Here is a 14,732-nt window from a genome sequence, read left to right as displayed (position 1 = left end):
ACAGGTCAAAGTGGGCCGGGTTAACCAGCATATATATCTTATAAAAAAATCAATGTACGAGTATTAAATATGATTACCAAAGCAATGTTTTTAAAGTAATTTAGACATTTGAATTGAATGGTTTGATAGGTTGTATGCACTATAAATACACTTTGGGCGTAGGCACAATAAAGATGAAACAAGGTACAGAAAGAAAACATAGACCAACAACCAAAACATCGTAAACATCACATGTCTGGAACATCAGAATAAATATCAATCGCAATTAAAGACATATATTTCTCTTAAGCATATGACCTCTCATAAAGCAAATGATTTGAGCATCTTGAAGCAACACCTACGGAGGCACTGCAATGATTAACTACATACATGGATCACTTTGAATATAATAATCTATATAATGGGTCTAATCTCAACTCCTTGAATAATAAGCCCATGTAGAACAGTTGAAGAAAAATTAAGACAGTTAATTTGCATGCGGTGTAGAACAAGGTGTGAAAAAATCAATTAGTTTTCGAAGTGTTGTTCTGCTGCTTCTCTTTTTTCCTTGAACAAAAGATGGCTGCTGCTGGTTTCTCTGATCACAAGTAGTCCCGGTGTCTAACAATTCAAGACTTTCAACATACGGTTCCATGTCATATATGTGAGAAGATGCAATTGGGGTACCAGGGTTCATACCCTTCCAGCTTGATGCAGGGATATCCACAAGGCGTGATCCCTTCCTTGTCTCGGGATTATAAACTTGCCAGAGGTAAGGGAAATCAAAGTGTACCAAAAAATTACCCGTGGTAGTAATGTGTGAGGCATTTCCATATACTTCAGCAGATCCATACTCTTCCAGCTTACAATGTACAGACCAACAAGGAATATCATTATTGTGCTCTCTTCTTCTAACCCAAATCCAAGTATTGTTATGGTCGGAAGACATCACAGCTAAACAACCGTCGATGATCATTAGTCTACATCTGGTTTTCTCACGATTCGGGAGATCAATTGTTCCAAAACCATGAGTACTGAAATCAAAAGTCATAATACAAGCACGCCATTTTCCATCTGCTGCTGCACATTCTACCACCCAATGAAATACTCCATTGACCAAACATCCTCGAATCTCCGGATGGATAAACAAGTTATTGTGGGGGGAGCAATGTTACTCCAAGTACCTGTCTTCATGGTGTAAACTTAAGTGTATATCCATTATTACTGGGACATGATAGTAAATGCAATTTCTCTGGTGAATGTAGCGTGTAGAAGTCATCACCTAAGTTTTGTACAGTTTTAAAAGCGATGTGAACAACAATAGTATGTATAATCACTACTTTTTGTGGGTGGGATTGTAACATGTGCAGACGGATGAATTCACGACTATCGATACAAGAGCACAATGATTTCGAGACGGACCTAAATCGGAGGAGGGATTTGGGTGGCAGTCTTTTGAAGATATCAACAATCAAGTCTTCACATATATAGGAGGAGGACATCCTCATATCTACCGATAAAATATAACCAAATTTCATTACTATGTTCCAACGGAAAAAAAAAAAACCCCAGTAGTTGTTTTGGTTTCTTTGTTTTGTCGACCAACTTTCTTGGAACTTCTTTACTGCCACATGATCCAGACTCTCCTCAGGACACTCAATGTCTATAAGAATAACTTTTTCAGAATTTTTTCACTACATCTATCAATTAATTATAATTTATCTCACACACACAAATACACCTATATATACCCCACACATATATAAAACAAATAAAAAAAAAGATAAAGAATTGTTGTTGGACCCACCTGGAGCGTCCATCATCTTCTTGTGGAAGAATTTTGCTGAAGACGCAAACACAAGGACTATAGGTGTCAATAGGTTTGGAGCGTCTTTGGAGATGAAGACGCAGTTGGGGACGATCTATAAGCACCGGCCTTACAAAAACCAATCAATTTTGGTCTCTTTTTCTTTTATAGAGTCGGCTGTTCATATTTTATATTAATTAAATTTTGGTCAATGATATACGAATATAGATTTAGAAAGAATATATATGATCTTAAAAGTTCGTTCATTACTAACATATCTAATTTAATTCTTAGGATTAATAAATTAAAAGTATTAATAGAAGACAAAGACAATGCAAATTAGAAAAAGGAAAAATTCATAAAAAGGTAACATATTTACTCAAAATTCCTAATAAAAGGAACCTATTTTGCTTTCGTCTATCAAAATGATTTCATTTTTAAAAATTTCTCAATAAAGGTAATATCGTTAGTTTTTAACGTCAAACCTTCGTTAAGTGTCAGTCGGCTTGCCATGTCATTAAAAAAAATGACGTGGACACCTGAGTGTATAATACTTCTAAATCTTTTTATTTTGTTTTTCTAATAACACACAATGTATTGAAGAGGCCACATACAAAAGTAAAATCTAAATCATGATTTGAAAAATAAGTCAAAATTGAATGTCCGAGAATTTCAATAGCACACATAAAAAGGTAGAGCTAATATTGTAAACAAGCTTATAAAGATTCCACCTTGAAGAGCTCTGTCAAGAAGGCCTCAATGTTGTGTTATTCGGTGAAGGTATAACATTCATGACTTTTGACCCATTGACTTTTTGTACAATTTGACTAACAATTTAGTTAGTAAAATATTAGATGACATATTTGGAGATCAATTGTGGACATATGCTTATTTAGTCGTTTTATTTGGCCATACGAAGATAGTCGGCATTTAAATGGACTAGAAATGTGAAATGGGTTATCCGTGGGTCCGACCCATGAACCAACTAACTAACCCAACCCTATCCCCACCCCTCCTCCCATCCATCCATCCATTTTCATTTTCTTATCTTTCCTTCTTTCTTTTGTTACAAGACCAAACACACACACATACGCACACACACACACACATATCTCCTTCTCTCTAGAATTCTTACACCAAGATTATTTTTTTCAAGTTAGATTTTTGTTATAATCATCATCTTTATCACATATCAAAAATTTGGAATTTAAAGTGTGACAAATCTTTCACTATAGCTCAAAAACGGGTTCGACACTTTGAAGGAAGCTTTGGTAAGTTAAAACTATCTCAAATTCATCATTTTATGTTATTAATCATGTTTCTAGTCAAATCTAAGTGTTCTTGGGTTAAATTTCGAGTCGAAAACGGTTTGGGTCAAAATTAGGGTTTTGAGCTGGATGAAATAGGTCAAATTCGGTTTTGAGCATGAATTGTTGTTATGAACCGAGTTTTTGATGTGGGTTATGTCCATTTATGCTTAAGTTCGGGTCTTAAAGCTTCTCCTAATCGATTTTGAGGTCAAATTGAAGTTTTGGATTGAAAATGGAGTTCATGCCCACCAGTGGGAGTACGGCCTCTGAGAGGCTGAGCACGACCTTTGTTCTGCACAAGAATCGTGCTCTACTGATCTTGTCGACTACTTTCTCACTTCCCGTTTCGTTCTACATTCAATCGACTTGTAACTTTTAGGGAAGCCTTATATCATCAAAGAAAGGTCAAATAACTTGTTAAAAACACAAATTTAAACACCTTGATTCTTGTGTCAAATTTTGGTGCTAAGTCATTGGACCGTATTTAACCAAAACTTTTCAATCATTGTTTAAACGTTTTTGAACTCGCTTCTAAAGTACCTTTGGGGATTGTGACATAGTACAGAAAGTTAGACCTTATTGTTAGGATGCCTTTGTGATGATGTGATGTTGTAAAGTAGTTTGTGATCGTTGTTGAAGTTTCGGTTGTGGACATTTGACGATAGTTGGACATTCATAGAATGATCTTAACTTGTTATTGCTTGGCAAATGTGAGTTTCGTAGCTCCCTACTCAATTGAGATTCGGGCTGAAAAGTGTACAACTTTTGTGTGTTGACTTTTTTGAGTGTGCAATTATATGTTTGCCTTGATTTATGACATAATTCAATTGTGCATACGCTTAATTTTATTGATTGATGACATGACTTGATTGTGCATATGTTGAGTGTCTTGGGTAATGACATTATGGAGGACAAGAGGACAATTGTGGGACAATATGTGTATGCATGAAAACATAGGACTTGTTAGGATACTTGTTGATATCATTATTACTTGTTCTTGCTTACTATGCATATTTTAAATACCTTGATGTAGTTCATTATGTGATTACAAGTGCGAGGGTCATTGATGGACATGGTCAATATGGAAACATTGGATTGATTTATGGATTGAATGAGTATGATTGGTTTATTTATGATTAGGATAGTTGTACATACATGGAAGATGATGATACATTTAATGAGTTGTAGATGTGGTGGGAAGGTTGCGGGTGACCCTATATATAAGCATCTAAGATTCCTTAAATGTAAAGTCATATGAAATGTATGTGCTTGTGTTTGGTTGAGTTGATGGACAAGATGTACTTGATGACAATATGGGGACAATTTAGGGACAATGTATGCAAGTGCAATGAACGTATACTATACATACTCAATTGAGGGGCAATGTGTGCAAGTGCAATAAACGGGTACTATATGTACTTGATGACAATGAACGGGTACTATACGTACTTGATGACAATTGAATGACATGAGAACAATTGAGGATATTGCTGAACATGTTTGGCATTTTAGAACTTGATGGATACTTGTTGATATCAATATTTTTGTGTTATTGTGCATTATTTTCTAGCTATTGTATAGTTTATGCAATGGATACATGTGGGATTAGGTTGCGCTACGAGCCAACCAAAATTGAATACTTGTGCCTTTTAAGGACTTACTGTAAGTGTGTTCCTTGTTCATTATCTTTGTTCATATTGTGAATGGCTTTAGCATCGGATTCCTGTCATTCGCTCCTACGTCACCAACCTAGTGTTGACTTTGTTTAGTATACTTTTCAGGTAATCAAGTGAATCCAAGATGTGACGGTTGATTGATGCTTGCTAGAACTTGGGCTTGGACTTACATGGATCCAGGATTCATTTGCCCCTTATTTTGCTTTATGCATTATGTACTTGTTGTTGATGTTGGATTCACCAAATCCTCTTCTATTCATATAGTTCATGTTCTATGATAATCTCATGCATACGCTATATCATTTCAGTAGCATTTCGAGCCTAGCTCAGGGTGTTACTGAAGGTTTCCTCCTCAAACTTGAATGCTTGTTATCAACTGAACAAAACGGAGATCTCCATATCTTCTATTTATGAGTTGTACAAATCGATTTTTCCATAGACGCATTAGATTGACCAGATTCATTAAAGGAAAAAGAACTCAGGTAGCTAAAAAAGATAATAATAAACGGGTACTATTTGCCACATGTTAATATTTATATAGTATTTAAAGTGGTTTAGAGAAAATATAATATTGAATATCCAGATTTTCGATGGGGGAAATTCGATACTTGATAGTTAGTAAGTAAACGGGGACCCGTCAGGTTCGGATTTAAATCCGGATTTTGAATGGGGATTTTTAATCGGGTTTGGGCCCGAGATTACCTAAACTTTGCTTATACTTGGTCCGTTGCCATCACTAAGTACCAATGGATTTTTTTAAATTGAAAACCTAAATAAAACCTAATCACGATCATAAATCCTATAACTACAATTACTAATTTAGGGCTCATATTCTCTAAATCTCATAAAAAACGATTGAGAATCAAATGATTGTGACGATACAAACGGTGGATGTGGCTATCATTAAACTTGATAACATCTTTTAATGATCTAGTAAAAAATAGTAAAAGTTCAATGACCTATATGAGACAACTTGACAACTTTTAATGACCTAGGGGATAAAAAAGTTTAATGGTCTGAAAGGGACAAAATGAAAAGTATAGAAAAAAACCTTAACTTTTTTATGGAAAGTACTAAAATTAAAAGCTACTTCCTAATTAAGTATATCATTTCTTTAAGTATATTATTCTTTTATGGTATACGTATGGTCGTATAGATTGATTTTAAGTGTATTTTATTTTAAATTATAATTAAATACATATTTTAAGAATATATTAACTAAGCACATTAAAAATTAATGTATTATTTAACAAATTAAAAGATTAAAAAATATAATTTAATGGTCGTAAATCAAGTTTAAAATCATTCAATGATTTTTATCTTTTTAAAGATTATTTTAAAACTTTGATATATGTAGATTAGATATATCTAATGGATGGGAAGTTAGAAACCCAAACTTGTTCACAAAACTTTCGTGTCAAAAACAGAAAATACACAAAATTTCAAAGACTAAAAATAACGCCTCTTAAAACCTACCCTCCATCAGGGTTTAGAGTGTATTCTTGAGTTTTTTTAAAAGAAAAGAAAGGGGAAGAAATGATAGAAGATTAGATATATAAAAGTCATTTTTGAGTTTGAAAGGAAAGTGAAAGAAAAATAATCGGAACAATCGCTGGAAACCTGCAACCACCGCCGGAAACCACCCTTTCCACCTGCAACCACCCCTTCCACGCAGCAACCACCGGAAACCTGCAACCACCACCTGCAACAACCACCGGAAACCTGCAACCACCGCCTGCAACCACCCCCTGCAACGCAACCACTACCGAAAACCTGCAACTACCACCTGCAACCACCACTTCCACGAGTTTCCTTCCAAATCAAGCCAAAATGGCCAGAAAACTTTTGGGGGAAAAAACCTTGATTTTTCCTTCCCTTCACTTTCTTTTCTTTTGGAAAAAAAAAACTCTAAGAATGCAAAAAGGTGATTTTTTTTTATCTTTTTCTTTTTTTTCCTTTGGAAAAAAACCTCAAGAATACAGCCTTAGGGTTAACATAATCTTTCCCAAAACCCTAAAACCACCTAGCAGCCAAAAATGGGTTGAAAATTAAAAGGAAAACACAAGTTAGACAAATACTACAATCTAGCCAAAGAACACGGCTACAGATCACGTGCAGTGTGGAAAATCATCCAAATCGATTCAAAGTGGGTCGGGTTAACGGGCTAATATCTTAGAAAAAATCAATGTATTTAATATGATTACAAAAGCAATGTTTTTAAAGTAATTCTCCTTTTGAATTGAATGATTTGATAGGTAGTATGCACTGTAGGTACACTTTGGGCGTCTTGCAACCCCTTTACCCGTTCCCCTGTTTTGAAATGAGAGATCCTACATGTTTCAACACCATGGGTCAAAGTGTCAAACCACCAAGCTGTGGTGCTCCGCAGTGGTTCTGATCTTTTAGTACTTTACCAATGTAGCTTCAAAGGTACCAAGAGTCCAAGACGCCTTATACGTGCACTCAAACGTTCGCTTACGGTATTATAGTATATTAAACAGAACATAGCCATACAATTAAGATGAAACAAGGTACAGAGAAAACATAGACCAACAACCAAAACAATGTAAACACCACATGTCTGGAAGACTGGAACATTACGATGAATATCAATTGCAATTAATTAAAGACATACTTCTCCAAAGCGTATGGCCTCTCATAAAGCAAATGATTTGAGCATCTGGAAGCAACACCCACGTAGGCACTGCAATGATTAACTAACTACACGGATCAGTTTGAATATAATCTGGATATAATGGGTCTAACCTCAACTCCTTGAATAATAATTAAGCTCATGTAGAACAATTGAAGAAAAAATAAGACAATTAATTCGCATGCGGTGTAGAACAAGGTGTGAAAAAATCAGTTAGTTTTCGAAGTGTTGTTCTGCTGCTTCTCTTTTTTCCTTGAACAAAAGATGGCTGCTGCTGGTTTCTCTGGTCACAAGTGTCTAACAATTCAAGACTTTCAACATACGTTTCCATGTCATTTATGTAAGAAGATGCACGGATATCCACAACGCTTGATCCCTTCCTTGTCTCAGGATTATAAACTTGGTCGAAGTAAGGGTGAGCAAAGTGTACCAAAAAATTACCAGCGGTAGTAATGTGTGTGGCAACCCCAAATACGATAGCATATTCATACCCTTCCAGCTTACAATGTACAGACCAACAAGGAATATTATTATTATTATTGTGCTCTCTTCTTCTAACCCAAATATTATTACCTTGGGAAGACATCACAGCTAAACAACTGTCGATGATCATTAGTTCATAATTGGTTTCCTCACTAGGATTCGGCAGGTCACTTGTTCCAAAACCATGAGTACTGAAATCAAAAGTCATAATACTCCAATGATACCGTATTCCATCTGCTGCTAAACAATTTACGACCCAATGAAATACTCCATCGACGAAACATCCTCGAGGCACGTTTTGGGGGAAGCAATGTTACTCCAACTACCTGTCTTCATGGTGTAAACAAAAGAATTTGTTTCATATCCTGGTGCATGTTTGTAGTTTATCCAAACAATCTTGTAGTCATTGTTGATGGGATCAAAACCAAACCCAATCATGTCATGCGTCTTCCGGTATGTCAAAACATGATTATCGGGTATCTTTAGTATGCGCCTAATTGACGGGTTCCACATACAGATATGTCGAGATGCACAAGGTTCTATGTAACAAATAAGAATAAGTCCATTACAGGAACCAAGAATGTAGTAATTTTCGAAAGGAAATTCTTCCGGTGTTATGCCAACATATCCATTATTACCGAGTGGCAATTTCTCTGGTGAATGTAATGTGTAGAAGTATTCATCTTTACGACGTCTGTGGCCAACACAATGTATAATCACTACTTTTTGTGGGTGGGATTGTAACATGTGCAGACGGATGAATTCACGACTATCGATACAAGAGCATAATGATTTCGAGACGGACCTAAATCGAAGGAGGGATTTGGGTGGCAGTCTTTAGAAGATTTCAACAACTAAATCCTCACTTATATCAGAGGAGGACATCCTCGTATCTATCTAGTCTAGTATAATAAACTAAAACACTAAGATTTGATGATTATATATGTTCAAATGGTGAAAAAGAAAAGAAAAGCAAAGTATTGTTTTAATTGGTTTCTTTGTTTTGTCGACCACTATTACAAAAACCAATCAATTCTGGTCTCTTTTTGTTTATAGAGGCGGCCAAGATTAAGATTAAATCTCTACTAATATTCTATTGATAAAATTAGATTAGAAGATATATTTGTGGGAGGAAAGTTGGAACCCAAACTTGTACACAAAACTTTAGTGTCAGAAACAGAAATATACAAAACTTCAAGGACTAAAAAAAACCCACCCTCCATCATCCTTTCACTATAAACCCTACACTTAAACACAATCCTTCCCAAAACCCTAAAAACCACCCAGCAGCCAAAAATGGGTCGAAAAGCTAAAGGAAAACACAGGTTAGACAAATACTACAATCTAGCCAAAGAACACGGCTACAGATCACGTGCAGTTTGGAAAATCATCCAAATCGATTCAAAATACCCTGTCTTCCGCTCAGCACACGCCGTTCTCGATCTTTGCGCCGCCCCAGGTGGGTGGATGCAAGCTGCAGTCGAAAGGGCACCTGCCGGGAGCTTAATTATCGGTGTTGACCTTGACCCGATTCGGGCCATTCGCGGGGCGATTGCGGTCCAAGAAGATATAACAAGTAACAAATGTAGAGCAACTGTTAAGAGGTTGATGAATGAAAATGGAGTCAAAGCTTTTGACTTGATATTGCATGATGGGTCACCTAATGTTGGTGGTGCTTGGGCTCAAGAAGCTACTAGTCAGAATTCGCTTGTTATCGATTCCGTGAAATTAGCTTCTGAGTTGCTGGCGCCTAAAGGGAACTTTGTTACCAAAGTATGTTATATGGTTCTTCCTTTATATTATATATATTTTGCAATGTATCAGTATTTGTGTATATATTATTATCCGTTTAGAAAGTGTAAATTGAGCTGTGGAAGGTGTAAAAAGCATGTTTGTTTAATCTTTCAGAATTATGGGTTTTAAAGTTTTGGTCTTTAACCATTTGAGTTGAACTGTATCAGAATTTGTGTATATTCAATGTTGTTAGAATGCAGTAGTTCAGTTGGAGCAAGTTTAAAAAGCATGTTTTTTTAATCATTTTGAACGAAGGGTTTTAAAGTTTTGGTTTTTAACTGTTGAATTTGGGTGGTGTTGGAATTTTTTTTGGAAAAAGGTGCGTCTTATGGTGGTGTCTTTTTGATCCTGATTAATATTAGTAACTGTTATTCTGTAATAATGAACTTTTGAAGCTACTGTGATTATGCTTCTATGAATATCAGTTAGTTTATTGTTCATCATTTTGGGAACGAAAAACTTGGCTCTTGAGCTTTTTGAGTCGAGTGGTATTGTGTATCAACGAACTTTCAAGTTTAGTGCGATTATGCTTTTATGGATATGAGTTAGTTTAGTTATAAGTACTATAGGTTGCTTAATCTTTGTTTTGTAATGGCTGTTATCTTTAAGAATGTTTGTGATGGTTATAGCTTTCATGAGGCAGCCTGTTGAGTGTTGAAAATATAGTCTCTTTTATGTGATATATATTGGTTTGAAGATATCATGTGTTTTTGTTAGTTAACCTATTCAGTGATATAAAGTTTTCATCTTCAGTATATGTATGACATTTTGAGCAATAGCTTTTGATTGTGTTGTATTGTTGATTTTTCTATTTACTTCTTATGTATGCATGTATGTTGAGCTTAACTTTACTTTTGTAATGAATAGATGTTGTCTGTAACAACGGTGTGGTGCTTTTAGCTCTCTGTTACTTCTTGTGCTTCTATGCAAAAATGTGTTGATTTTATAACATGCGTACAGGAAATCACATTGAAAATGCTTTTATGTATCTGTATGTGTTTTTTTCACATGATGGAACTTAGCTAATTTCATCTCTAAATGTTGGTTTTATATTGTTTACTGATATCGCTATCTTTTTACAATTGTTTGTTTTTTTTTTTTTTAAGTTTGATATGACACTCACTAACTTGATATTACATGCAACAGGTTTTTAGGTCAAGGGATTACAGTGCAGTCCTATATTGTCTTAGACAGGTATTGGATTCTTTTCGTCTGCAGGTCATTGCGTTTAGTCCACTCTAAAGAGATGAAGTGTTTAACTTTGGATTTTGTTTGCAGTTATTTGAAAAGGTCGAGGTGGATAAACCACTTGCCAGTCGCTCGACGTCTGCTGAAATTTATTGCATATGTCTAAATTACAAGGCCCCTGCAAAGATAGATCCCCGTCTTTTTGATGTTAGGCATCTATTTCAGGGAGGCAAAGAGGCCCCAAAGGTATCATAATTTGAATCATCTATAAAGCAGTTTATCTAGTCGTAGATATCTTTATGTTCGGGATCCCCTTTCAGCTTTTATCAATAGAAAACTAAACAGACTATTGTTTTGCCTGAACTTGCCAATTCAGGTTCTTGATGTACTTAGAGATCCGAAACAGAAGAGACATCGTGATGGGTAAGGCCTTTTTATATGCATTATTGATATTAGCTATGCAGTTATAAGTTTCTAAGTTGTTTTTTTGTTGTACAACACTGTTTGGTATCTCCTTTGCGACAACATGAGCAGTTGAGCACCACCGGTGCCACTAGGATCTTGTCAATATCTGATCTATTTAATTCTTTGAATAAGTTTCTTAGTTAATTGAGATGAGAACCTTTTGCTGCCATTTATTTAAGGCACGAGAGAGGTTATGGTTGTTGGATTATTACTAACTCTTTTAATATATCAGGTATGAAGACGGTGACACGACTTTGAGGAAAACTTCTTCAGCTACAGACTTTATCTGGTCAAATGCTCCTCTTGATGTTCTTGGTACTGTTGGATCTATAACCTTTACAGATGCCACTTGTCTGCCTATCAGGGATCATGCATTGACTACAGAGGAGGTAATCTTCTGCGATGTTTTATTGAAACGAGTGGAGCGAGATTGACGTGGCTTTTTATTTTACCGTTTGATATATCCTTAAAAAGTCTTGTAATTATATATAACTTTTTGGTGTACCAGGTTAAGGCACTATGTGATGACTTGCGTGTTTTAGGGAAGCAAGACTTTAAGCATTTGCTGAAGTAAGGAACACTCTGCATTTTCTTGCCCTTTTTGTCAAGTATATTTGTGTTGTGTGTGCTTCAAACTTCACTACTGGATGTCGTATCTTTTACATGGAGTGTAGCTATGATGCGATTATTCTGGCCAAATTCTTGAATCTTATGATCACATTTTATCGTTGTTGAAATGATGTAGCAATATTCATATAACATAGAATAAATTATATGTTATATAATTTGTTTCATAGACTCTGTTTTTTTTCTTGTTTCATATTTTTTATGTTTGGCATGTGTAGGTGGCGTATCCATATCAGAAAGGCATTGTCTCCAGAAAAGGAAACTCCTAAACCTGCAGATGTTGAACCTGAAACCAAAGTTGATGAAGACGAGGATGATGATGGACTGAAAGAAATGGAGGAGTTGACAAATGCTATGTTGCGGAAGAAAAAACAGGCCAAAAAGATTCTTGCAAAACGCAAAGCTAAGGTTTGTTTACATTTTGATTATTGTCCATCTCATTTCTACGGCTTTTTCTATCTGTGTTTTTAGTGTGTTTGCATATTGCCAGAAGCAAGTTTTAAATTGACTGCAATTTTATTATAATGCTGATTCATTTTGGCATTCATTGATATGTAGGATAAAGCAAGGAAAGCAACTGGTATGCAGAGTGATGTAATGGAAGATGGTTATACTGATATTGAGTTATTTTCTCTATCATCTATCAAGGTCAGATTCATATCTTTTGGTAAAACAAGAGGTATAAGATTTGAACTTTGTCTAAACCCCATTTTGCTGTCATTTAGGGAAAGAAAGATTTGGTAGCCGTTGATAACACCGAAGATGACGGTGCAATTAATGATATAGTAGATAGTGATGATGAGGGAGGCCAAGTCGGTTCTCAAGATGAGGAAGACAGCGATATAGATTCTGACGAAGAGCGTCGAAGGTGAGCACATGCTTTGTATGTGTTAGCTGATAAGATATTGGTTAACAGTTTTAGGTAGTTATATGATTAAGTGTTGCATTTTGCTTTTAGGTATGATGAGAAGATGGAGCAGTTATTGGATGAAGCATATGAGCAATATGTAGCCAAGAAAGAAGGAAGCACAAAGCAGAGAAAGCGATTAAAGCAAAAGCACTCTGAGGATGGTGAACTTCTTGAGGTTTGGATTTCTTTTTTGTTCTCTTTGTCGCACACCCTAAAGGCACGCTTTTTATATCCTCTTTTGTTTGCAAATGATTAATGTTTGAAATATGATTAAAGAATTATGTTATTACGATGGTAATTGAATATTTGAAAAAGAATCATTTTTGGAGGGTTTTTGTGCATCGGATACTGTTGACCTGCTTTGCTGGTTTTCAGTCTCGCTATCTTTTTTTTTTTTTTTCAGACCGATACATTAACACCTAATTTGGGTTGACATTGCTACATTTGCTAACAACTGACCCATCCCATTTCTTGCAAATTTTTGCGTTAGAAGGTTGACCTTTACTTGTGTTCTGTCGTGTAGGGTGACGAGGATGATGATGATGCCCTTCTTCCAGATGAAGACTCAGACAATGATCAGCGTGATCAAGAATCCAATCCTCTAATGATACCTCTTGACAATGACGAACCAACTGAGGAAGAAATAGCTGCAAAATGGTTTAGCCAAGATGTCTTTGATGACGGTGATGAACAAGAAGATACAAAAATGGATGTGAGTGAAGATGATGAAGACGAGATGCAAGTAGATAACAAGCCAGATGACCAAATCATGGTCCCTAAGAAGCCGACATCAAAAAACAAAGCGAAAAAACCTCAGTCCTCTCTGCCTGCACCTAGCGAGGATTTTGAGGTTGTCCCTGCTACACAGGCAGATTCTAGTGACGATTCATCGTCAGATGAATCAGAATATGATGTAGAAACAAAAGCTGAAATATTGGCATTGGCGAAGAAAATGCTTAAAAAAAAGGATAGAGAAGAGATGATTGATGATGGTTACAACAAGCGATTGTTTGATGATGGTTCTGGATTACCCAAATGGTTTGTAGATGACGAGAAGAAACACATGCAGCCCTTGAAACCCATAACAAAAGAAGAGGTTAATGCAATGAAAGCTCAATTCAGAGAGATTAATGCCCGACCTGCCAAGAAGGTGGCCCAAGCAAAGGCCCGAAAGAAGCGGGATGCAATGAGGAAGATGGAGAAGGTTCGAAAGAAGGCCAACACTATTGCCGATCAAGCAGATATCAATGATCGATCCAAGATGAAGATGATTGATTCACTATATAAGAAGGCGGTTCCTGTGAGACCAAAGAAAGAGTTGGTGGTTGCAAAGAAAGGGGTACAAGTTAAAACAGGTAAAGGGAAAGTACTTGTGGATAGGAGGATGAAGAAGGATCTGAGGAAACATGGAATGAAAAAGGAAAAGGAAAGAAGCAAGAAAGGTGGGAAAGGAAAAAAAGGTATGCCCAAGGGTAAAGCGGGAAGAAATGAAAGTAAAGGATCCGGTCCAGCTAAGGGCAGGACAGGAAGAAAGTGAACTTTACCCGCCCAGGGATAGAAGAGATTAATGTTGAAGTTATAGACTTACAGCAATATGGAGATAATGGTTTAGTTCTTCGTAAAGAAGATTTTTGAAGTTAAATATTGTTGTGTTTTGATTTTAGATTTTATAACTTCGTTTGAAGGATATTTATATTTTAGCAACTGGAGACTATATACTTGTATTTTATTATTTAACATTCTCCTATTTCTACCATCCTATGTTGTCTGCATATGGAGTTTCTAAAGACACAACAAATACCCTCACTACTCTCAACTTCCCAAGTGAATGTTCGTCCAT

At 35.9% G+C, this 14,732-nt stretch overlaps 2 protein-coding genes across 2 annotated transcripts; one reads left to right on the top strand and one right to left on the bottom strand.

Moving 5' to 3' along the window:
• Positions 1 to 466: 466 nt before the first annotated feature.
• LOC122597490 lies at positions 467 to 1,517 on the bottom strand. The gene is made up of 2 exons (XM_043770079.1): positions 1,205 to 1,517; positions 467 to 1,068 (listed from the first exon to the last, which is right to left on the bottom strand). The coding sequence occupies exons 1-2, from the start codon at positions 1,515 to 1,517 to the stop codon at positions 467 to 469; spliced, it is 915 nt and encodes a 304-aa protein (XP_043626014.1).
• A 7,661-nt stretch (positions 1,518 to 9,178) lies between these two features.
• Positions 9,179 to 14,648, top strand: LOC122594956 (adoMet-dependent rRNA methyltransferase spb1). The gene is made up of 11 exons (XM_043767239.1): positions 9,179 to 9,681; positions 10,849 to 10,896; positions 10,981 to 11,136; positions 11,267 to 11,313; positions 11,588 to 11,744; positions 11,864 to 11,925; positions 12,201 to 12,390; positions 12,541 to 12,630; positions 12,708 to 12,850; positions 12,941 to 13,067; positions 13,416 to 14,648. Exons 1-11 carry the CDS (start codon positions 9,205 to 9,207, stop codon positions 14,427 to 14,429), a joined length of 2,511 nt encoding a protein of 836 aa, XP_043623174.1. The 5' UTR covers positions 9,179 to 9,204; the 3' UTR covers positions 14,430 to 14,648.
• The last annotated feature ends 84 nt before the right edge of the window (positions 14,649 to 14,732 follow it).

This window comes from Erigeron canadensis, chromosome 4 (genome assembly GCF_010389155.1).
Source record: "Erigeron canadensis isolate Cc75 chromosome 4, C_canadensis_v1, whole genome shotgun sequence".
In the NCBI taxonomy this organism is placed as follows: Eukaryota; Viridiplantae; Streptophyta; class Magnoliopsida; order Asterales; family Asteraceae; genus Erigeron; species Erigeron canadensis.
The sequence above is the reverse complement of the archived record's forward strand: the minus strand, read 5'-3'. Positions and strand labels throughout refer to the sequence as shown.